Below are 23,238 nucleotides of genomic sequence, written 5' to 3'. Positions count from 1 at the left end.
TTCAAGTTCACACGGCTTGCTGCCTCAACAGTTCCAGGTAATGCAAGCCTGGCTGAGTTCCTATGAAAACAGACCTTTTCAAACTGTCTATCTGTCTGTCTGTCTGTCTGTCTGTCTGTGTGAGTGAGAAAGAGTGAAGTGAGGATGGTGTGACTCAGTTAAGTCTGAATACCACCCCCCCCCCCCTTTTTTTTCTCCTTCTATTCCAGCAGTGTGCGAAGGATCTTCTAGGAAAGGCAGATAATGTTCTAGGAAAGCCAGATCTCCACATGTAGAAAAACATAGCAAAGACACGTTGGTATCGCTGCCCAAGGCACTGTTTGTTCTCTGCTCTGTCTCCTGCCTCTGTAAGAGCAGAACAGCCCTGGTGCTGCCGGGTCTCTACCTGGAGTACAGAGGGCCTCTGTCAGCCGGAGGGGGCCACACCTCTGGTCCCGTGCCTCCAGTTGTCGGGGGTGCTGGGGCCCCGACGTGGGAACAGGAAGAGGGATGTGACACCTCATCAGCATCCACATTGGTTTCTGTGGGTTTCGAGGCTCACTTACTAAACAGGCTCCCCTCTTCTCCTCTCTCCTTACTCCTTCAGCTGGAAAGCTCAGCGAGGTTTATTTTCACGGATGAGGAGTAAAAACAGCGCTCTCTTTGTTTTGGCTGCCGTGCTGTTCCCAGCGGAGGAGGTGGAGGAGCAGAGCGCCGGGTCTGAGGGGGGGCTGAGGGAGACCACAGGCCGGGGGGGGGGGGGGGGGGGGGGGGTTGAGGAGGAGAGGAGCGTGGGGAGGTGGGGGCTGGGGCTCTTCACACGGGGTGCGAGGGCAGCTCCACCAGGGTGGGGGCGCTGGGGAGGCGGTGGAAGCCCAGCTCCACGGCGGTGCCGTCCGCGAGGCCCACGGCGGCGGGGTTGCGTCCACGCTGGCAACGGGTGGCACTGAAATAGGCATTCATCAGCTGCATGATCTCAGTGAGCTGTGACAGGGACAGAGAGAACAGCCAGTCAGACCAGTGACAGTGTGGCGGGAGGCTTTCTCAGCGGCTGGCACCGTGTCACGGAGCTGGCACAGACGCCGGCTCAGGAGGTTCTGGCCCCCGGCGCGTGGCCGTATCGGCACGCTGCGCTCAACATGAACTCCCGACAAAAACAAAAAAACACATGGGTATTGGGTTTGGACATAATGCCTGTCCGTCTGGGTTTGATATCTGCCCTATGCCCATAGACAGATGCTGCGTCATCATCATCACTATACTAGATGTTACAATAGCCCACACCTTGTCTTCCCTATGACAACATGACCTCCAGCCATAACCTTTCAGCCAACTTCAAAAACCACCCGGTCCAGTTGTCGGCACCAAATGCAACCCTGAGTTCGGCAGCTAACCTTGCTTTAACCCTTAACTCCCAGCTTAACCTCAGTCCTCCCCCCTTCAGATCTGCTGTAAAACGTCCTGCCGACTCGAGGGTTTACGACGGAGCAATGTGAACTCCACGGTTCAGAAAAGCATCGGCCTCCTTTAGCCGCCCTTCAATTAGCCGGTTCTGCTGCACCGATATATAAATAAAAGCTACTCTTGTGCGCCGTGTGAGAGAGATCACAGAGAGGGCTTTGTTCTGCGTGGGAAGATGCAAGCAGATCTGCCAGATGAACGGATGATTTGTTCTAAAAAGAAAAAAATAAGCTGTTTAGAGAAATATCCGGATTTCTCCGAAAAGTTTCGGGCTAATATTAAAGTCTAACCGCCCCAATAAAACTCACTGCTAGTTGCCATTTAATAAGGGGAAGGAAGACTGATGGTGGTTGGTACTGGTGGTCCACAGGCAGGTTGTGTGCTCTCATTTTAGTCGCCATGAATGACTGTTTTACAAGTGGGTTGGGGATCTGTGGGTGGACTAAAATGATGAGCAAGCATGGCTGTTTCAGTGACAGTGACAAGCATGACTGTTTCAGTGACAGTGACAAGCATGGCTGTTTCAGTGACAGTGACAAGCATGGCTGTTTCAGTGACAGTGACAAGCATGGCTGTTTCAGTGACAGTGACAAGCATGGCTGTTTCAGTGACAGTGACAAGCATGGCTGTTTCAGTGACAGTGACAAGCATGGCTGTTTCAGTGACAGTGACAAGCATGGCTGTTTCAGTGACAAGCATGGCCGTCTCAGTGACAGTGACAAGCATGGCTGTTTCAGTGACAGTGACAAGCATGGCTGTTTCAGTGACAGTGACAAGCATGGCTGTTTCAGTGACAGTGACAAGCATGGCTGTTTCAGTGACAAGCATGGCCGTCTCAGTGACAGTGACAAGCATGGCTGTTTCAGTGACAGTGACAAGCATGGCTGTTTCAGTGACAGTGACAAGCATGGCTGTTTCAGTGACAGTGACAAGCATGGCTGTTTCAGTGACAGTGACAAGCATGGCTGTTTCAGTGCCAGTGACAAGCATGGCTGTTTCAGTGACAAGCATGGCTGTTTCAGTGCCAGTGACAAGCATGACTGTTTCAGTGCCAGTGACAAGCATGACTGTTTCAGTGACAGTGACAAGCATGACTGTTTCAGTGACAGTGACAAGCATGACTGTTTCAGTGCCAGTGACAAGCATGACTGTTTCAGTGCCAGTGACAAGCATGACTGTTTCAGTGACAGTGACAAGCATGGCTGTTTCAGTGACAAGCATGGCTGTTTCAGTGCCAGTGACAAGCATGACTGTTTCAGTGCCAGTGACAAGCATGACTGTTTCAGTGCCAGTGACAAGCATGACTGTTTCAGTGCCAGTGACAAGCAACGCGGAGCTCATTCAGCACCAGACAATCGGCCCACTGCCACAACACGTTCAACGTGGAGGAGAACTGGAGTCCACCTACAGACTCTGCTATGTCGCTATGACGGCAGAGCTGAACCTCATACATAAATATAAGGTACACACAGTGCCCTCCAGAATTATCACAATGTCATTGTTGTTCATCAGCTTGATCTTACACTAAAAAAAAATCCTAATCCTGGAGGACTCTGTCTACACAGCTCCAGCGCAGAGCCTGGTCATGAACCTCAGCTTTGTCTTGAGGTCCCATAGCCCACCTTGGTGGTTTCAAACAGCAGATCTCGATCGCCGGCCGTTATTTTGAAGGTGTTGCTGTCGGAGACGCCGTAGGAGCAGATCTGGCCGTAGGGGAAGCACTCCAAAGCCTCGGCTTCACCCTGCTTGTACAGAGAGATGCAGGTCGCAGCCACGCCAAGCCACAGCTTCTGGGAGAAACTACCCGTGGAACTCTGGATGGGGGAGAGGAAGAGCTCAGCACCGGGCAGTTCCTTTACATTAAAGCTTGTAATCTGAGCGGAACCACTGTCCCAGTGTGTTTGCCAAGGGGCACCGTGAGCTCACCATGTAGAAGTCGACCTCGTAGAGCGTGCAGCCGAAGCCGGACCACTGGCGTGCGATGGTGAGGTAGGCGGCCATGCTGTCCCTGCTGCTGTATCCGGCCAGGCCCTTCCAGCGCTCCACAATGGTGCACATTACGGCCGCCGCCTCCTCCTTCAGCCGGCTGCGGAGGCGCAGGTCTTGCTCCACCTTGTGCTTGTGGGCCGCGGTGGCGGCGTGGCCCCACAGCGCTCCTCCCAGAAGGCCCCCAGGGAAACGCCCGGACGGAGGGCAGCCCTGGGCCGGGGCGACCGGCGGGGCGGGCGGGGGGCCAGGCGGTGGCGCCAGGAGCCGGGCCTCGATCATATGGCCAGGGAACAGCTCGTCCAGAGGGGGGCAAGGGGAGTGGGTGCTGAAGTCCCCAATCACGGACTGCAGACGCAGTGCAGCCAAGGTCTGAAGGTCTTCCTCACAGGCTGGGAGCTGACCACGCACCACCATCTCATGGCACTGCCGGAGGAGATAGAGGTTGTGGACATGAGGAGAATGAAGAGAAGGAAAGACACGAACGAGAAAAACGAGAGGAAGAGGTAAAGAGCTGCAGACAGTGTGTCCATATTGCTCCATCCATTACTGATGGACCCGCCCGGTTTAACTGGCGCCCATAACCGCTTTATAACTATCCCCAGGAAGAAAGTGCTAATGAACTCAGCCGAGCCTCTCAGCAGGGCAGCCAAGGGCCTTACTCATGTTTTAATAGCATTTTGTTTTATTACTACTGTGGACTGTAATACTTTAAAGACGATTAAGTAAAACCTAAGGACACGGTCAAATACTAGGAATGAGTTACTGGTCAAGGCCATCATTATGGTAGCAACCACTAAAGACTAATACAGCAAATAAAGGATTCTCTTATTTCCAAATACACGTTTAGAAAAATACATTGATTGGTACAGAAAACATATTTACATTTGACAAAGCAAGTGGAATAAAAATACAAAAGTGGATAACATTAGACATTACACATAAACAAATGTTGATAGAAGATATTGCATTTCAGATGTTATATTTTTACTGTGTACAGGTTTGGAACAATGTCCTAATAGTACGGATGTAACGGTACACGTATCCATACCGTACAGTTCGGTAAAAGACGTTCGATACAATTTTCATTAACCTAATTACCGGGTATACAACCTATGTGGACTGACATCATACTACTTCTATGTAGATGTACTAGCTAGCTAGCTACAAGGGCTAGTAAACCTGAACTTCTGGCATTGATAAAGTGTACACACCCACAAGCAGCTAGCGATGAGAAAATCAAGCGAAAGGCCAAAAATCAGATGGACATCCCCAGATAGACTACCTCTCTAAAGCGAGCAACCAACAACCCAAAGCTAACGTGTTAGCAAGACAAATAATAATGTCGAACTCTGATTTAGCACTTTTTTGGAACAGGTCCTTCTATTTTTCATATTATTATTCGGAACGTCATTCTCTATCGGACATTGGTGCGGAACTGCTTTTCTGACCGGTGAGTAATTGCAAAATGTAATTTTTATTTTTTTTACTGAAAATAAATCCTACCTAGTGCATACTTTAACGACAGTGGCAATGAGAAACGTTCCCATACGGAAAATAAATGTATTTGAAATATATTTTTGAATACATTCGGAAAATATATTTCTGAACATATTTGGAAAATATATTCCTGAATACATTTGGTAAATATATGTCAAAATGTTTGAAATTGGCCGCTTAAATATATTTATATTTGTTTATTTAATGCATATTTAAATATTGCAGCACCGGCCAGGCGGTGGTTCGAAACAGGAACCTTATGTTTCACAGTCAGGTGCACAACTCCAAACAGGATTATATCATAAAAAGTTGCAAGTAGTTGTCTTACCAAGTTTGTCTTAGCATGTTAGACTATATTTGTGTTTTAAAATGTGTTTCACCTAAATGTGATATAATCAATACGTCTGTAATTACATTTCATCTTTTTACTTTCACAGGATCTGAAAAATGCATTTTAATATGGGCTTCAAATTTTTTTGTAAAAGGTGAAATACATTTTGATACCTGAAATGTGTTTTGAATTAAGTTAAATGTATTCGACATATATTCATCATATATTCAAAATACATTTTGCTTTGCAAAATATATTTATTTTCCATATGGGTTTATAACTTCTCAATAAATTTAAATAAATGTTGTGTTTTGCATGTCTTTTTCCACTGTACCGAAATCGTATCGAACCGTGACTTTTGTGTACCGTTACACCCCTACCTGATAGAAGAAGTATGAATGACATGGGAAAATAGAGAGATAAATATTGGTTATGTTTACAATGTTGTTTGTGCTCTTTGTCTCTCTTTCCTTGGCGTTTGGTACCTGTTCGAAGAGGAAGAGGTACTCAATGCTGTCCACAGATATGGCATCTATATCTAGAAGGCAGTAGAGTTTGAAGCAGAGCCTCCACTGGGAATCTGAGTCCGGCCCTTTGACAGAGAGGCTGGAGAGAGAGGAAGAGGGGAAGATAGAGGAAGAGAAAAAGAGACAGACAGAGAGCGACAGACAGACAGAGGAAAAGAAGAGACAGGCAGAGGCAGAAAGAGACAGACAGAGGAAAAGAGGAAGAGACAGACAGAGGCAGAAAGAGAGAGAGACAGAGAGACAGAGGAAAAGAAGAGACAGACAGAGGCAGAAAGAGACAGACAGGAAGAGACAGACAGAGGCAGGAAGAGACAGACAGAGGAAAAGAGGAAGAGACAGACAGAGGCAGAAAGAGACAGACAGAGGCAGAAAGAGACAGACAGACAGAGGAAATGAGGAAGAGACAGACAGAGGAAGAAAGAGACAGACAGAGGAAGAGAGAGACAGACAGAGGAAGAGAGAAAGTGAAGGTGAGGAAGACAGACAGAGGAAGAGACAGACAGAAGAAGAAAGAGAGAGACAGACAGAGAGAGGAAGAGACAGACAGACAGAGGAAGATAGAGACAGACAGAGAGAAGAAGAGAGAGACAGACAGAGGAAGAGAGACAGACAGACAGAGAGAGGAAGAGAGAGACAGACAGAGAGAGGAAGAGACAGACAGAAAGACAGAGGAAGAGAGAGACAGAGAGAGAGGAAGAGAGAGACAGACAGAGAGAGGAAGAGAGAAAGCGACAGTGAAAGGGAGAAAGGGAGAAAGAGGAGAAAAATAAGGTTCAGGGGGACAGTGGAGGGAAACAACACGTTAGAAATGCACTCAACATGTAGACACACACACACACACACGTACGTAGAATATGACCCATCCCTTCCTGTCTGTGACCTCACTATGTGCTGCTTGTGTCAAATAATGACTAACAGAAACTAGGTGCTTTTGTTTTGTTTACCCTGTCACAGTGGACCGGATACACACACAGGTCTTACTATCAAGACAATTTAGTACCATTCAAAATTAATTTTTTAACTAACCCTTACCCTAGTGCTAATCGAACCCTCAATAAACTAGCCTTTATGACTATCCTTAACTCCTAAACGTAACTCTTATTGCCTAAACTTAACCCCTAATTCTAAGCCTAATCCTAAACCCTAACCAATTTCTTCTTGTTGATAAAGTGAGGACCGCCCAAACTTCTTCACATCATTTTCCTTATTTAACTATTGTATTGAGGTGCTTCGGTCCATGTTAAATAGCCTTTGGTCCTTACTGAGACAGTAAAACGGGAACGCATACAGGCAATCACACACACGCACACACACACACACAGACACACCTCTTAAAACAACACTAAGACCTTTTATACCCGCTTGATTCCCTCGTCACCCACTGCAGTGACACTGTTCCTTCCACAAGCAGATGACATCAGCGTCACCCGTGCCTGACTGACTGCAAATAGACTATATAGACTCTGTAGACAGACAGACGAGGTGACACCGGTCCACCACTTTCACAGTGGCGTGTTGTTGGTTAGTGTTTGTCAAATAAAACACCAAGGTCAGAAGTTAACTAACAGCCTGAGAGCTGGATCAGGAGGGTGTCTGTCTGGGCTTTTATCATTATTGACACATACAGACCTGCTGAGTCCTCTATTCCCTCTCCCACAATAAATGATCATTTAATGTATATTTATGCTTACATTTTGTTTTTACATTACTTATCTTGTTCTGTGTCTTGTTTTGTCTTGCATTTGATTGCCTTTGGCCAGGTCAATAGACAATGAGAATAGTCTCTAAAGTAATTTACCAGTTACATAAAAAATAAGGTGAAACCAGGTTAACTTTTTACTTTGTATTGATGTTTGTGTGGGCTCTGTGCTGATACCGGGTCTGTGTCTTAATCCACTGTGTATATGTCTGTTGATATGTCTGAGTATATGTCTGTATATTTGTCTGTTAACTGTCTGTAACTACATCTGTGTATATCTGTGTATATGTCTTTAACTATGTCTGTATCCATGTCTGTGTATAGGTCTGTAACGATGTCTGTGTGTATGTCTGTAGCTATGTCTGTTTACGTCCATGTATATGTCTAGCTACGTCTGTCCATGTCTGTAACAGTCTGTGTACAGATATTTATGTCATGCAATAAAATGCAAATTAATTACTTAAAAATCATACATTGTGATTTTCTGGATTTTTGATTTTAGATTCCGTCACGCACAGTTGAAGAGTACCTATGATAGAAATTACAGACTTCTACATGCTTTGTAAGTGGGAAAACCTGTCTGCAGTGTATCAAATACTTGTTCTCCCCACTGTATATGTCTGTAACTTTGTCTGTGCATATGTCTGTAACTATGTTGTTGTATATGCCTGTAACTATGTCTATAACTATGTCTGTGCATATGTCTGTAACTATGTTGGGGTATATGTCTGTTTATATGTCTATAACTATGTCTGTAACTATGTTGGGGTATATGTCTGTTTATATGTCTATAACTATGTCTGTAACTATGTTGGGGTATATGTCTGTTTATATGTCTATAACTATGTCTGTAACTATGTTGGGGTATATGTCTATAACTATGTCAGTGTATATATCTGTAACTATGTTGGGGTATATGTCTATAACTATGTCTGTGTATATGTCTATAACTATGTTGGGGTATATGTCTGTTTATATGTCTATAACTATGTCTGTAACTATGTTGGGGTATATGTCTCTTTATTTGTCTATAACTATGTCTGTAACTATGTTGGGGTATATGTCTGTTTATATGTCTACAACTATGTCTGTAACTATGTTGGGGTATATGTCTATAACTATGTATGTGTATATGTCTGTAACTATGTTGGGGTATATGTCTATAACTATGTCTGTGTATATGTCTGTAACTATGTTGGGGTATATGTCTATAACTATGTCAGTGTATATGTCTATAACTATGTCAGTGTATATATCTGTAACTATGTTGGGGTATATGTCTATAACTATGTCTGTGTATATGTCTATAACTATGTTGGGGTATATGTCTGTTTATATGTCTATAACTATGTTAGTGCATAAGCCTGTAACTGTGTACATTCCTGTATGTATCTGTAATTGTGGAAGAGTCGTTGTGATATTTACTTCTGAAAGCGGGTGAGGATGTCAGCGATGATTGTGTTCCCCCCTACAGGTCTCTCCCAGTGGGTGTTCTGCTCAAACAGGGCAAACGTGTTCTTGCTGTCTTTTAGACCCAACCTCTCCATCATCCTCCTCACCACCTGTTAGACAGACAGACAACCCAGTCAGACCTTTTTTCAACCAAACGTAGGTTTCCGTCAACATCCCTTTAAACGTCCTACGCTTCCAGAGAAAGATGGACACGGAGAGAGAACGAGAGACTTAAAACACGCGCAGACAAACACACAAACACACACAGCTTTAGCAATGTAAACAAAGGCATCCCATTTCCAATACAGCTGATTTAATAGACACAGACTTGGGAGATCTAGAGACGAGCGGTCAGAGAGACGTCCTACCGACCTCGTTGACCGTGGTGTGGGAGCTGATGTGGAGCTGACAGGAACCAGGTCCCGGGTAATGGACGGTGCACAGCATCTCCTGTCTCCCCATCAGAACCTGGATCTCCTCCCAGGACGGCACACACTCCCGACACCGCGTCTTCTCCAGAGCCTCCCAGATAAACGATGCGTAGTTATCCATCTCCGAGTCCGGACACTGACTCTGGATCCTGGAGCAGAGGAGATGGAGGAACACCAATGAGCAGGGGGTATGTCTGACTAAACCAAACCAAACCACATAGAAGAGCTAGCTGAAGTGTGTCAGTGACTCTAACACGGATGATGTAGAGGCCTGTAGACTTTTATGTAATAATAACCGGCTTTGCGTCATCCTTTCAATTCAACACAAGTGCTCTTTATTTCCTTTCGCGTTGGCAATGCTGAGAAGTCAATGAGGCGAGGAATGACAAATGTTCCCACTTAACCCCTCGGAGACATGAAAGTCTCTCCTGCCCTCCATCTTTTAATGTGTGGAGAAATAGGAAGGAAAACATGTTTGACTTTCAGCAGTGCTTGGAACAGGCAAAAGGTGTTTCCACTCGCGTGAACCGGAGTGACCTGACACTTCCTCCCAGGGGAGGGACCAGGGAAGGTGAGGAGGGTGGGGACAGGACTCACCTTCAACAGCCTCCAAAAGCTCCAAGACGCACAAGAATGTGGGAGGCGTTACAGGCTCCCTGGCTGAGTTATGAGCTCCCCACAGTACAAACACAGAGAAAAAGAAGGACGGGAAGGAAGCTATTCTGCCGCTGTGCCTGTACATCCCATAATAAACACAACAGAGAGCAAAGGGAGAGAAAGAGGGCCTCTCACTCTCCTCTCTGTTCCATCTCTGTCTCATTACAGGGCACGGGCGGGGGGGGCGGGTTCCTACTGCTTAAACAGAATTAGGAATGTTCTACTGAGGGAGCCTGTGCTCTAGTCCACCAACGCAGGGCTCATACTGACCCTTCTCAGACTGGGGACGTTCCCCGGGGGCTTCTCAGGGCACCACAGGCCCAGAGGAGGGGGAGTGGAGGCTCAATCTCCGGGCTCTCTGCCCAGCTCCAGCTCCGGTCCTGTCCAGCTGTGGGGGTGGCCTGAGCACTCTTCCCACAGACGGGTCTGTCTCTAAAGACCTTGCTGCAGAACGACCCCGGAGGCTGCTGGCTTGCTAAAACGCGTCACTGCGCGGTGAACGTGCTAGGTATTACAACCGTTCCATCAGCTTGGGCCTGATGCTGACTAGCCATGTAAACATGGACGACATACGGGGTGCAGGGCTTTCCGACGTGCCTTCCCACGCAGGCTTCACGGCCAGAGGTTAACACTGCCGATATAGTTTAGCGTGAGGCTAATTTAGAGCTGCAAATCCGCACCCCAAACACTGGGTCTGTCTGGGTTGCTGGCTAACAATGTGAGGGAACATCACACCACTATAAGTAACTGCTGGTTGGTCGGGTTGGCGCCGGCCTGCTACCGTTGGGCTTCATCAGCTACTGGTACCCCCCCGCCACACACGCACACACACATACCTACTACTCCACAGTCACCTCTTAAATCATGTCTTCGACAGGGTATAAATGACACACTTGTCATCAACTTTTTCTATTGTTGGTGAAACCAACTGATGCCTTGCAGTTTAACCCAAGGTTCATTTAGTTTTTATTTTGTGTTTTATTCTATTGTGTTTTCCGCTTTAGTTTGTCAAGTGTGTTGTTTTTATTGTGTTGTATTGTATTGTGTCTCGTTGCTTTTCATTGTGTCTCACTGTGCGTGATTGTGTCTCACTGTGCCTCATTGTGTCTCATTGCATGTCTCATTGTTTCATTTTGTTGTATTGTGTTTCCATATGTTGTAATGTGTCTCATTGTGTTTCATTGTGTCTCATTGTGTCTCTGTGTTGTATTGTGTTTCCGTGTGTTGTATTGTGTCTCATTGGGTCTCTGTTTCCGTGTGTTGTATTGTGTCTCATTGTGTCTCTGTTTCCGTGTGTTGTATTGCGTCTCATTGTGTCTCATTGTGTTGCATTGTGTTTCCGTGTGTTGTATTGTGTCTCATTGTGTCGTTTGGTGTTTCCCTGTGTTGTATTGAGTCTCATGGTGCAGTGTTGATGGTGTCACCTCTTCAGGTGGAAGCGCAGGTACTTCAGTATGCTGGGGCTGGGCAGGAAGGTGCAGCTCATACAGGTGAGTGTCTGCCAGTAGCGGAGGTGAGCGGCGGTGTGTGGCTGCGGTGTGGAGCTGGTCTGCTTCACCAGCTGGCAGTACACCTCGTCCCGGAGCGGACGCAGGTCCAGACAGGTCTGCAGAACGCCCTGGATCAGAGCCACCGGGTCCCGGGCAGACTCCAGCTGTTGCAGACAGTTGAAGAGCTTGACGGCCTCCTCCCTCACCGTGGCGTAGCCCTTACCACTGTGGACTGAGGAGGGGGGGGGGGGTGGAGTCATACAGGAGAGCAGACAGCAGGGGGGGGGTCACAGTAGATGACAGACCCAGTCATATCTCTAGTCAGTGGACTCAGAGCACGAAGCGTTACTGGCTGTCTGTCACCATTACTGATCCAAGCTGTTTCCCTCAATGGCCTTGACTGGGTAGCTAGGCAGTCAGACAGAGGCAGTGAGACAGACTGACAGCAAGACAGTTAGGCAGACAGACACACATGCAGTCAAACAGACAGGGTGACAGATGGGTAAGTGGACAGACCGACAGACAGACAGACAGTCAGACAGACAAACATGCAGTCAAACAGACAGGCTGACAGACAGACATGCAGTCAAACAGACAGGCTGACAGACAGACATGCAGTCAAACAGACATGCAGACAGACAGTCAGACAGACAGACAGACAGGCCAGTCTCTCATCAGACACTGTGTCTACTTGTGTGTCTGTCACAGTAGTTGATTAGTGGCGTGTCAATGAGTGTGACAGCATGACTCATATGTCACTGGGTGTGTTTAATGGGTTCATTCTGTGGCAGAGGGCACAGGTATACTGTAGGTACTGGGAGGGGCTTACAAGTGTGTTCCAGGCTGCCGTAGGGGAAGGCCAGCAGGGGAGCGTACAGCGGGCTCTGGGTGTACTTCAGGATGGGGTTGTGCTGGTAGATATGCTCTATCACCTCAGGGTTGAACTTGCTCTCCTGGGTAAAAAAAACATGAAGCCAGACAGACATTATAGAGGGAGAGAGAGAGAAAAAGCTGACCTGGGAAAAGCCTTTAACAGGACGCGAGTTCATAGAGGGTGCTGCTAACGGAGGTTGGAGGGTTGGCCAGGGAGCAGGAGAACAGATATGAAAGCTCTTCAACACCAGCAAGGTAAACTGGTGACCCAACAAAGCCCACCACCATCACTGACCCAGCTTACACTGCATGTGTTGTTGTCAAAGTGTTTGGTACACGTGTGTGTGTCTGTGTGTGTGTCAGTGCGTCTGTGTGTGTGTCAGTGCGTCTGTGTGTGCGCCTGTGTGTGTGTCAGTGCGTCTGTGTCTGTCAGTGTGTGTGTCTGTGTGTGTGTGTTTGTGTCAGTGCATCTGTGTCTGTCAGTGTGTGTGTCAGTGTCTGTGTGTGTCAGTGTGTGTGTTTGTGTGTCAGTGCGTCTGTGTCAGTCAGTGTTTCTGTGTGTGTCAATGTGTCTGTGTCAGTCAGTGTGTTTGTCAGTGTGTCTGTGTGTGTCAGTGTTTCTGTGTGTCTCAGTGCGTCTGTGTCTGTCAGTGTGTCTGTGTGTCAGTGCGTCTGTGTGTGTCAGTGTGTTGGTGTGTGTCAGTGTGTCTGTGTGTGTCAGTGTGTCTGTGTCAGTGTGTGCCTGTTTGTGTGTCAGTGCGTCTGTGTGTGTCAGTGTGTCTGTGTCAGTGTGTCAGTGCGTCTGTGTGTGTCAGTGTGTGTGTGTCAGTCAGTGTGTCTGTGCATCTGTGTGTGTCAGTGTGTCTGTGTGTGTGTCAAGTGTATGTCTGCTCTGCCACTATGGTATCTTCATGCCAGGGCAACATCCACCTCTCCCCGTCTTGCACCTGTTGACCATTAGTAATATGTTCTTGGCACCCTGATCCTCTCTGGCTACAGAACCACCCGCCCGTTCCCCCTCCTCTGTGGGGCAAAGGTAACACATTTCCCTGGTTAACAGAGCAGAATGTCTGTACTGAACTGGGACCATGCAGGAAACTGTCCACTGAACAGACACTTACAGGCTGTTGTTACCACTCTTCCACACACACAGCAGGTTGGACAGCAGACTGAACGGGCCACCTGAGCGTCCTAGTCAGTGCTTCCTGTTTAAAGTCTTTGGCCCTATTCAGCTTCTGGTCATCAATGACTGCTGTGTCTATAGATTGTTAGTGACCATGGCAACAACGCAAGGTGAAATGCATGAATACTTTACAGTCACAACCCATTCACATATACTTCTGAGTAATGAAGGTGGAGAGGGTGAGTACACCAGTGAGAAAAACTAGTTAACCAATAATAAAAATGGTTGTAATGTCATGCCTGTGGTATATCGTCTCTTATAAACCAGGATGGCTCGAATCTGATTAGCTGATAGCTGTGGTATATTAGACCATATGTCACAGGTACGGCATAACTTTTTCACTTTTTTCACTTCTTTCACTAATTGTGTTGGTAACTGGTTTATAATAATCCGTCAATAAAGAATCTTGTGGGCCTTTTTGTGGCCAATACCACATACCTTGTGTCTTATTGCTTAAATGTACCACGGCTATCAACCAATCAGCAATAAGGATGCAAAATACCCAGTTTGTTAATGTGGATTGTACAGTGGACAGACAGCCATAACCTACACACACAAACCAATTTCTACAGGTGATATAGTGTCTGTACTGCTCTCAGTCCACTAGGACACAATGCTGTCTATATAAAGAAAGAAAAACAATGGTATTAATGTATAACCTACAGGATTCAGACAGATCACATATTCTAAAAGCGGACTCTTACTTTGTCCTCACTCTCTCTCCCACTCTCCCTCACGGTCTCCCACCCTCACTGTCTCTCCCACTCATTGTCTCTCTCTCTCCCTCACGGTCTCCTACCTTCACTGTCTCTCCCACTCATTGTCTCCCCCTCTCCTTCCACCTCTCTCCCTAACTCTCTTCTCACTCCCTCTTTCACACACACACACACACACACACACAGATTGGCGGTCCAAGGCTGAAATGGCCATCTCCCTTCACCTCCATGTCTGATGGCAGAGCCTCATCTACACTCAGAGATAAGCGCTTCTATCACACAAAGAGCTCTTCTGTTCATTCTTTCAACCCCTCTCCCCTGTCTCTCTCTCCCTCCCCTCTCCCCTGTCTCTCTCTCCCTCCCCCTCTCCCCTGTCTCTCTCTCCCTCCCCTGTCTCTCTCTCCCTCCCCCTCTCCCCTGTCTCTCTCTCCCTCCCCTGTCTCTCTCTCCCTCCCCCTCTCCCCTGTCTCTCTCTCCATCCCCTCTCCCCTGTCTCTCCCCTCCCTCCCCTCTCCCCTGTCTCTCCCCTGTCTCTCTCTCCCTCCCCTCTCCCCTGTCTCTCCCCTGTCTCTCTCTCCCTCCCCTCTCCCCTGTCTCTCTCTCCCTCCCCTCTCCCCTGTCTCTCTCTCCCTCCCCTCTCCCCTGTCTCTCCCCTCCCTCCCCTCTCCCCTGTCTCTCTCTCCCTCCCCTCTCCCCTGTTTCTCTCTCCCTCCCCTCTCCCCTGTCTCTCTCTCCCTCCCCTCTCCCCTGTCTCTCTCTCCCTCCCCTCTCCCCTGTCTCTCTCTCCCTCCCCTCTCCCCTGTCTCTCCCCTCCCTCCCCTCTCCCCTGTCTCTCTCTCCCTCCCCACTCCGCTGTCTCTGTTCATTTTTAGTGTTCTCCCACATACAGTGCGAGTGGCTGGCCTTTGTCTCAGGTGTGAGAAGGAGTGTTAGGAAGAGTTGATAAGGAGTGGAGAGGGGAAGGGGACCCCTCCTTCCGTCGAGCTGGGGACGGGCAGACTGAGAGGGGCAGATTAAACCCTCTGCACCAGATTACAGACTCTTGCCGAGAGATTAGGAACCGTGGAGGCCAAGTGGGGCAGTGGTTATCTGGCCACCGCTCCTCCCCCCAGAGGGTGGGGTGGGGGTGGGGGGGTGGGGGTGATGCAACACAGTCACCCATCCGTCTGCTCAATGAGATTCCAGCACGTGCTGCTCGCTAGCAACTGCTGCTCTAAAAATACAGGAGTCCTTCTCTGTTACACCTCTGAAAAGGCTGGGAATGTGTTTGGGGAATATACACAAACATAACAAACACATGTGCACGCACAGAATTGGCTCATTTAAACACACACAATCAACTACTTTAAACACCTTCTGGTGTGATGATAAGATGGCAGGCTGTCAGCACACTGACAAGCATCACCCAAACTCAGAATAGCCCCCCAGACTTAACACCCCCGGTAGATTCCACAGTGATGGCGGAGAGAGCTCTGGGTTTTCTTTCTCTCAGTGATGAATGCCATCATACTTTATTAATAGGAGATCTCAGTGTGCCTCATTCAAGTGAGGCATGTTTCTCTGTGGGTAAACAGACAGACAGCCACCCCAGAACCGGTCCAATTACGACGCCCTGCAGAACGTCAGCCCCTCCGGACGAACCGTTCCTTGAAACAGGGCAGGTGGTCCAGTCACGGTGACACGGCGCGCCTGCAGGGGAATCGGATGATGTAATTCCTCGGAGACGGCTGCATCGGCAGTCCCTGGCAACCCAGGGTGTCCGTGAGGTTGCCGTGGAGACGGAGCGGCGGGATATGGTAGTTTTTTTTGCTCTTGCCGCTCTTGTATTTTGGTGACCCCCCCCCCCCCCGTCATGGGCCGTCTGGCCGCGGCCTGGTCAGGGGTGACGACATGCAGACGGCGTGCGGTGGCGTGAACGCGCGTGTGTGTGTGTGTCTTACCTCTATGTCTCGGATTAGGAGCTGAGTGGGTGTCTCCACAGGGTCCTTGGTGTCGATGACCTTCTGGATGGCACAGGCCCAGTGCACCGCCTCGTTGAAGTGCCGGGTGAACAGCCTGTAGCAGTGTTTACGACCGTGAACTGTGACGCTCCAGTAGCCTGAAACACACACAGGGAAGTCAAACGGCACCGCAGTTGTGCAACGAAAAGCCAAGCTGAAAACACCGAAAGTGAACTTTCCCGAGCGAGCGCTGGACAGCCGAACCCGAGTAATAACTGGTGGTTTCAGTTTGTGAGGAAGTCCCCCTCCCCCAGGCTCATGCGGTCTGGACACGGGACGCCGTACATTATCTGGCGTGATGCTGCTCACCAACTTCCTCTCTCGGTTTTAACGGGGTCAGAAGTCAACCTGACAGGGGCTCCTGATTTGATCACCTACTGCGGGTAACCTACAGCTCGGTCAGGACCGAAGGGCAGACCCAAGCTGCGTGAGTGTTCTGTTCTGCCAGAACAATGAGGCCTGTCTGTCAGTAAGAAGAGAGAAAGCCCTGACACTCCCACAGGATGTACAGGACGGAGTGGAGGCAGGGGAACTACCGGCCAACAGTAAACCCTCAGCGTCTTACCATATGATCTCATTCAACATACGTGACTTGGCATTCTGATTTGTTCCTGTTGACCTTCTTAGTCACGTATAAAAGTTCAACTAAACTGTGTGTGTTGGTTTCGTTGTGTGTGTGTGTGTGTGTGTGCGCGCTAATGACAGGTTTATGTCTCAGGAACTGATTTGGCCCGACTCACCTTAATCCCACCAGGGAAGAGCTGACTGTTGGAGTGGTAGAGGGAGATATTGAGCCTGAAGGGGAACTAGTATATTATGAGAGTATAAGGAGGAAGCCGTGGATTCGTTCCATAGGCCAGCTAGGAGCCAGCAGTGACACCCAGGGAAAGACAAAAGCAGCCTTTAGACCTTCCAGTTCTCTGCAGGAAAGTCCCACAGCATGAATACTTATTAAGGGGAAAATGTCCTTGTTGTTTCTTAGCAGTCTTTTACAGGTTTTAAGCGGTTGGCTGAAGTCAATTTCTTCCAAACAGACACTGGGGCGTCTTGTATACATGAGTGTTGTCTGTGAGTAACTGAAGAACTCCCAGGCCTCTCTGTCCTCACAACAACATAATCACTTTTGGTCTGAGTTCCCCCGGCAATTCCTGTCAGCCGGGCAGTCCAAAGGTCATGGTGCTGATGATTCAGAGAGGCAGACTGGGCCTTCCACACTTCCTCTACTCTGGACTGGACTCACAGGAGAAAAAACCCCAAATCTTCCACCGCTTTTGCATCTTCACCAATATTTGATCACTGAACCGCAGAAGGATAGGGGACCAGTATGGGCCTCGTTATGTAGAGCTTAGCTATCCAAACAGGGCATGTGGAAAGGCTTGGACTTGGTGTGTATGAGTCAGTGTGTGTGTGTGTGTGGGTGTGTGTGTGTGTCCGTCCATACGCCCCGGCATGCATTTTTGTGTTTGCGTGTGTGTCCCCATACGCCCCGGCAAGCATTTTTGTGTTGCGTGTGTGTTAATGCATGTTGTGTGTGTGTGTGTGTGTGTCACTCACCAGTCTCCTTGTAGGTGTGTTTGTCAGGCCAGACGACAGAGCAGAGGTTGGTCAGCACCAGGGTCCCCAGCCTGACAGCTCCTCTCTCTGATCCATTGTAGTAGTCTAGAGAGTCTTGGCTCAGGACAAACCAGTAGCGCCGCTGCTTTATCCAGCCTCCATGCACGTCCCGAAAAAGCCAGCCTGCACGCACGCACGCACACACACACACACACAGACCTTTATTGGATGTAACACGACTAGGTTCCCTCACAGCTGCTGCCAGAGCGTCACAGTTATTTTTCCATATAAAAAAACACGCTTTAATACAAAGTCATCTGGATAGAGCTTTCAGAGGTCTGCACTGAAGTGCTCTGCAATGCAACAAAACAGGCCTCTGGGTCGTTATGAAGTTATTCTGGTTCTATCTGCCTTGTAGCCCTGCTACTGGTGGGGATGGGTGGTTCACCACTTCTGTTTCAGCTTTATGAAGTAAATAAGATTCATACACCTCAATTTAACACTACAACATCCCTGATTCGCCAGTTCTGTTTCAGCTTAATGAAGTAAATAAGATTCATACACCTCAACTTAACACTACAACATCCCTGGTTCACCAGTTCTGTTTCAGCTTTATGTAAATAAGATTCATACACCACAATTTAACACTACAACATCCCTGATTCGCCAGTTCTGTTTCAGCTTTATGAAGTAAATAAGATTCATACACCTCAACTTAACACTACAACATCCCTGGTTCACCAGTTCTGTTTCAGCTTTATGTAAATAGGATTCATACACCTCAACTTAACACTACAACATCCCTGGTTCCACAGTTCTGTTTCAGCTTTATGGTGTAAATATGATTCATACATCTCAACCTAACACTACAACATCCCTGCAAAGTAATTGGGGTCAAAAACCTGACCTCGATTTTGGATGAAATTGGCAAGAGGAAAGGATTTCAGTGACTTTGAAAGAGGGTCAGATGGCAGGAGCTTCAGTCACAGACTGCTCAACTGGCGGGTGTTTCAATAGGAACAGTGACTAAAGCTTTTCCATGGGAAAGACGTCAGGAAACTGGTTTAGAAATTGTGGATCGAAAAAGCCCACATTCAATGAGCATGATGCTGTATTACTGCGATATGTAAGGAAAAACAGAAAAGCAACTCTTTCCCAATTATACAAACAGGGATATTATCATAAGGCTGTAGTGCATAAAGCCCTCATTACAAAGGTTTTTCATTTGAATTGTCACCCATCTATATATTCCATGTATATCATAGGTATGTGTAGTGTGTGGTGCGTTACCCCTTTAAGACTCATCTAACATAAAACACGACAATTGTCCTTGGAGGGTTAATCAGGCTGGGAATAACTAAGAGGTTGAACCTAACAAAAATGAAGGATGTCTCTAACGCGCTGAGCATGTTAAAAATAACAGCCACTAATGGCCCAGTCAGACATTAAGGCCAACAAGATAATTACAGCTGTAGAAACGGCTGGAAGAACAGAGCCGCTGGTGGTGGAGCAGGGAGAGAGCTCCCGGGGCGGCCTTTCGTTGACGCCCAGACACGTAAGGAGGCAGGGAGGGAGACAGAGAGGCTCTTCACCTTCAGACAACTGTCCTGTCACATCAGACAGGTCCTCATGAACCGGGTGGCGTTCGAAAGGCACAAAACCAGACAAAATGCTCTGAAACACACCTGAGTTTGTCCAACGAGAATGCACATTTCAGTTCCGTGCCGTTGCCAGTCTTGTTGGCGTTTGGTGCCTGGTGACATGACAATCCACATGAAGGGGGCGTACTGCCAACCCCGCCCAGGGAGGGTCCAAACACCTGACCCAGCCAATGCAATGCCACAATGGCTGCGTTCCTAAATAACACACTATCCTCACAGCTTAGGGTCAAAGGGAATGCACTCCAGCGAGAACAGGGTGCCGTTCAGGACACAGGCTGGGCACATTGTTCCATCTAAATATTTGATCTGTTAGGATAAATAAACCGGTTGGGCCAGGCTCTGCTCAGGGGCTTCCTGGAAAGAGATAGATGGGGGTGAGAGAGATGGTGGTGAGGGGGAGAGCTGGGGGTCGGGGGGGGCAGCAGTGGTCAGAATTCACAGTGAGGGCTGACAGATGGGGCTGGCCGTCTGGTCCCCAGCTGAGGGGGGCAGGCTGGTGGGTCTGTGTGTGCCAGCGTGGGGGCGTCTATGGGAACAGCACTTCCATGTTCATGCGGCTACCTAAGGAGAAGTGGCTCTGACGCCAAGCCAGCGTCACAGCTTCGTCTGTGGTCAACAAGCAGCCCTGCTTTCCCTACACCTCCTTCCTCCTCCCTGCTTTCCCTACACCTCCTTCCTCCTCCCTGCTTTCCCTACACCTCCTTCCCTCTCCCTGCTTTCCCTACACCTCCTTCCCCCTCCCTGCTTTCCCTACACCTCCTTCCCTCTCCCTGCTTTCCCTACACCTCCTTCCCTCTCCCTGCTTTCCCTACACCTCCTTCCCTCTCCCTGCTTTCCCTATACCTCCTCTCTCCCTGCTTTCCCTTGACCTCCTCCTCTCTCCCTGCTCAGTCTCTCCCTCTTTCCCTACACCTCCCTTTCTCCCCCTGCTTAGTCTCTCTCTCTTGCGCTCCTCGTCATTTCCCTTCATTCCATCTGTTAACTTCTCTTCCCAGGCAGAGCCTTCATTACCAGTAACCCGTGTGTCCCCGTTCAGGGTGGTGATCTCAGTGGCAGCCAGGAACACACTATAAGCCCGCCCAACGCAGTCCAGAACAGGACGCTGGGGTACCAAAACAGAACGGACCAATCCAAACCGCTCAGCAGGACAGGAGGCGTCGGGGGACTGTCCCGGCTGAGAGTGGTTAAACATGTGTACATCTCTGTCAGTCACACAAGACATCCAGCAGCTGCTGTGACAGTGAGAAGGACCCAAGTTACAGGGAGAAAGAGGGAGAGATCGGGAGGGAGAACAGTCTTGGTGTGGACCCCCTGCCTCTCTCCCTCCCCCACAGCCCTCCATCTGGATCCCATCTCCCTGGCCTGCTGATGTCTCCCCTGTGGGCCATGGTTCGCCCTTAATTTGTTTCATTTGTGACCCCTGATCCCTTATGATGGCCCTTCCCCCTTAAACATAGACTAAGACAACACTGGAGTCTCTCTCTAAGGAGCTATTCTGTCCTTCCATTGTATCTCTGTTTGTTATGGAGCTATAGGAGGGATTAAAAAGTATCTGATAGTCACCAGACATCAGTATTGGGTAGTCACCAGACATCGGGATGAGTATCTGGTAGTCACCAGACACCGGGATGAGTATCTGGTAGTCACCAGACACCGGGATGAGTATCTGGTAGTCACCAGACATCGGGATGAGTATCTGGTAGTCACCAGACATCGAGATGAGTATCGGGTAGTCACCAGACATCGGGATGAGTATCGGGTAGTCACCAGACATCGGGATGAGTATCGGGTAGTCACCAGACATCGGGATGAGTATCTGGTAGTCACCAGACATCGGGATGAGTATCGGGTAGTCACCAGACATTGGGATGAGTATCTGGTAGTCACCAGACATTGGGATGAGTATCGGGTAGTCACCAGACATCGGGATGAGTATCTGGTAGTCACCAGACATCGGGATGAGTATCGGGTAGTCACCAGACATCGGGATGAGTATCGGGTAGTCACCAGACATCGGGATGAGTATCTGGTAGTCACCAGACATCGGGATGAGTATCTGGTAGTCACCAGACATCGGGATGAGTATCTGGTAGTCACCAGACATCTGGATGAGTATCTGGTAGTCACCAGACATCTGGATGAGTATCTGGTAGTCACCAGACATTTGGATGATTATTGGATATTCACCAGACATCTCGATGAGTATCGGGTAGTCACCAGACATTGGGATGAGTATCGGGTAGTCACCAGATACCATTATGAGCACAGAGTGTCAGTAAGGTTCAATTGAACCAAACTGAACAGGGAAGGATATTAAATGGAGTGGGGTATTAATGGAGTAGGGTATTAATGGAGTAGGGTATTAATGGAGTAGGATTTTAAATGGAGTAGGGTATTAATGGAGTAGGATATTAAATGGAGTAGAGTATTAATGGAGTAGGATATTAAATGGAGTAGGGTATTAATGGAGTAGGGTTTTAATGGAGTTGGATATTAAATGGAGTAGGGTATTAATGGAGTAGGGTTTTAATGGAGTGGGATATTAAATGGAGTAGGGTATTAATGGAGTAGGGTTTTAATGGAGTGGGATATTAAATGGAGTAGGGTATTAATGGAGTAGGGTTTTAATGGAGTGGGATATTAAATGGAGTAGGATATTAAATGGAGTAGGGTTTTAATGGAGTAGGGTTTTAATGGAGTAGGGTATTAATGGAGTAGGGTTTTAATGGAGTAGGGTATTAATGGAGTAGGATATCTAATGGAGTAGACCGAATCACTCCCCAAGTAACAACTTTAAGTCATATGTAACATTCTCAGTGTGAAATAACAAAGAGACTGCAACTCTATCCCGTCTAGGATTCCCTCCCTCTAATCCCTCCCTCTCTCTCCCCCCTCCTCCCCTATCGCTGTGTAAGATTGGTGGCTGGTTTTAGACAGCCAGGCGACACTTGGTCTGGGTTGCTCGAGGATGTCCCGTTGAAAATCCCTGCACCCCACCACAACACCCCGGCAGACAGAGGAGGACAGGCCGTCACACTACAGAGGCGGTGGAGGTGCCCACCAAGCCAGCAGGAGAGCCGCGGAGTGTCGTGGACACCCCGGGGCCCGTGGGGAAGGAAGGAAAGCCCCCCTCTTGCCCCGGCACCCCCCCCCCCCCCCGACTCAGACGGGGAAACAAAGGGAGCAGAGTGCGTTCAGACAGACCGTACGCTGCTTGGTAACTGCTGTCAGAATTAGCCCTTCAGGCTGCCGCCGTCCCAAACAGGACGTAACTTATCCAAGCGCTGGCATTTTACGGCAACCGTTTGGGTAGCAGGAAAATCCCACATGAATAGCCTGTGAGATCACTCTTCAGACATCGGTGGGCACGCCAGGCTCTTAACACTGCTGATGATCGTCATTTCATGATTACTGGTGGCAGAGTGTGTGTGTGTGTGTGTTTGCATGCAGGATGGGGGTGTGTGTGGGGGGAGGTAAAGTGCAGTGCAGAAGCATCATTTGGTCTACTTGCGGTGGTCAGATAACACTAGTCTCTTGGGTGGCGCTCTCGGAGGACCCAGTATGTCATCCTGAAACGTCAGCACATACAGGCACGGTGTGGCAACCAGTCCAAGCTGCAATCTACGAGAGCTCCATGACAGCGTTTGTCATCACGTCATTTCAGCTTTGTGCTTGGTGAGTTAGTCCAAGGCCCTCTGGAGAATATTGGGTGGAATGTTCAAGGGCTAATGCACGGCC

General features: G+C 48.6%; 1 protein-coding gene across 2 annotated transcripts in view; it reads right to left on the bottom strand.

Moving 5' to 3' along the window:
- Positions 1-751: 751 nt before the first annotated feature.
- Positions 752-23,238, bottom strand: part of plekhh3 (pleckstrin homology, MyTH4 and FERM domain containing H3) — a 41,626-nt gene continuing 19,139 nt past the window's right edge. Inside the window, exons 4-13 of one of the 2 annotated variants that reach the window (XM_029123104.2) lie at positions 17,840-18,022; positions 16,226-16,383; positions 12,343-12,466; positions 11,448-11,745; positions 9,308-9,515; positions 8,909-9,045; positions 5,698-5,863; positions 3,367-3,852; positions 3,063-3,254; positions 752-963 (exon numbers count right to left, since the gene is read on the bottom strand). In XM_029123104.2, the coding sequence (XP_028978937.2) occupies positions 796-963; positions 3,063-3,254; positions 3,367-3,852; positions 5,698-5,863; positions 8,909-9,045; positions 9,308-9,515; positions 11,448-11,745; positions 12,343-12,466; positions 16,226-16,383; positions 17,840-18,022 (2,120 nt within the window). In that variant the 3' untranslated portion in view covers positions 752-795. The remainder of the gene's footprint in view (positions 964-3,062; positions 3,255-3,366; positions 3,853-5,697; positions 5,864-8,908; positions 9,046-9,307; positions 9,516-11,447; positions 11,746-12,342; positions 12,467-16,225; positions 16,384-17,839; positions 18,023-23,238) is intronic. The other variant, XM_010874549.5, reaches the window with a different exon arrangement.

Source organism: Esox lucius, chromosome 11 (genome assembly GCF_011004845.1).
Source record: "Esox lucius isolate fEsoLuc1 chromosome 11, fEsoLuc1.pri, whole genome shotgun sequence".
NCBI lineage: Eukaryota > Metazoa > Chordata > Actinopteri > Esociformes > Esocidae > Esox > Esox lucius.
Note: the sequence above shows the minus strand (reverse complement) of the source record. Positions and strands in the feature narration are given on the sequence as shown.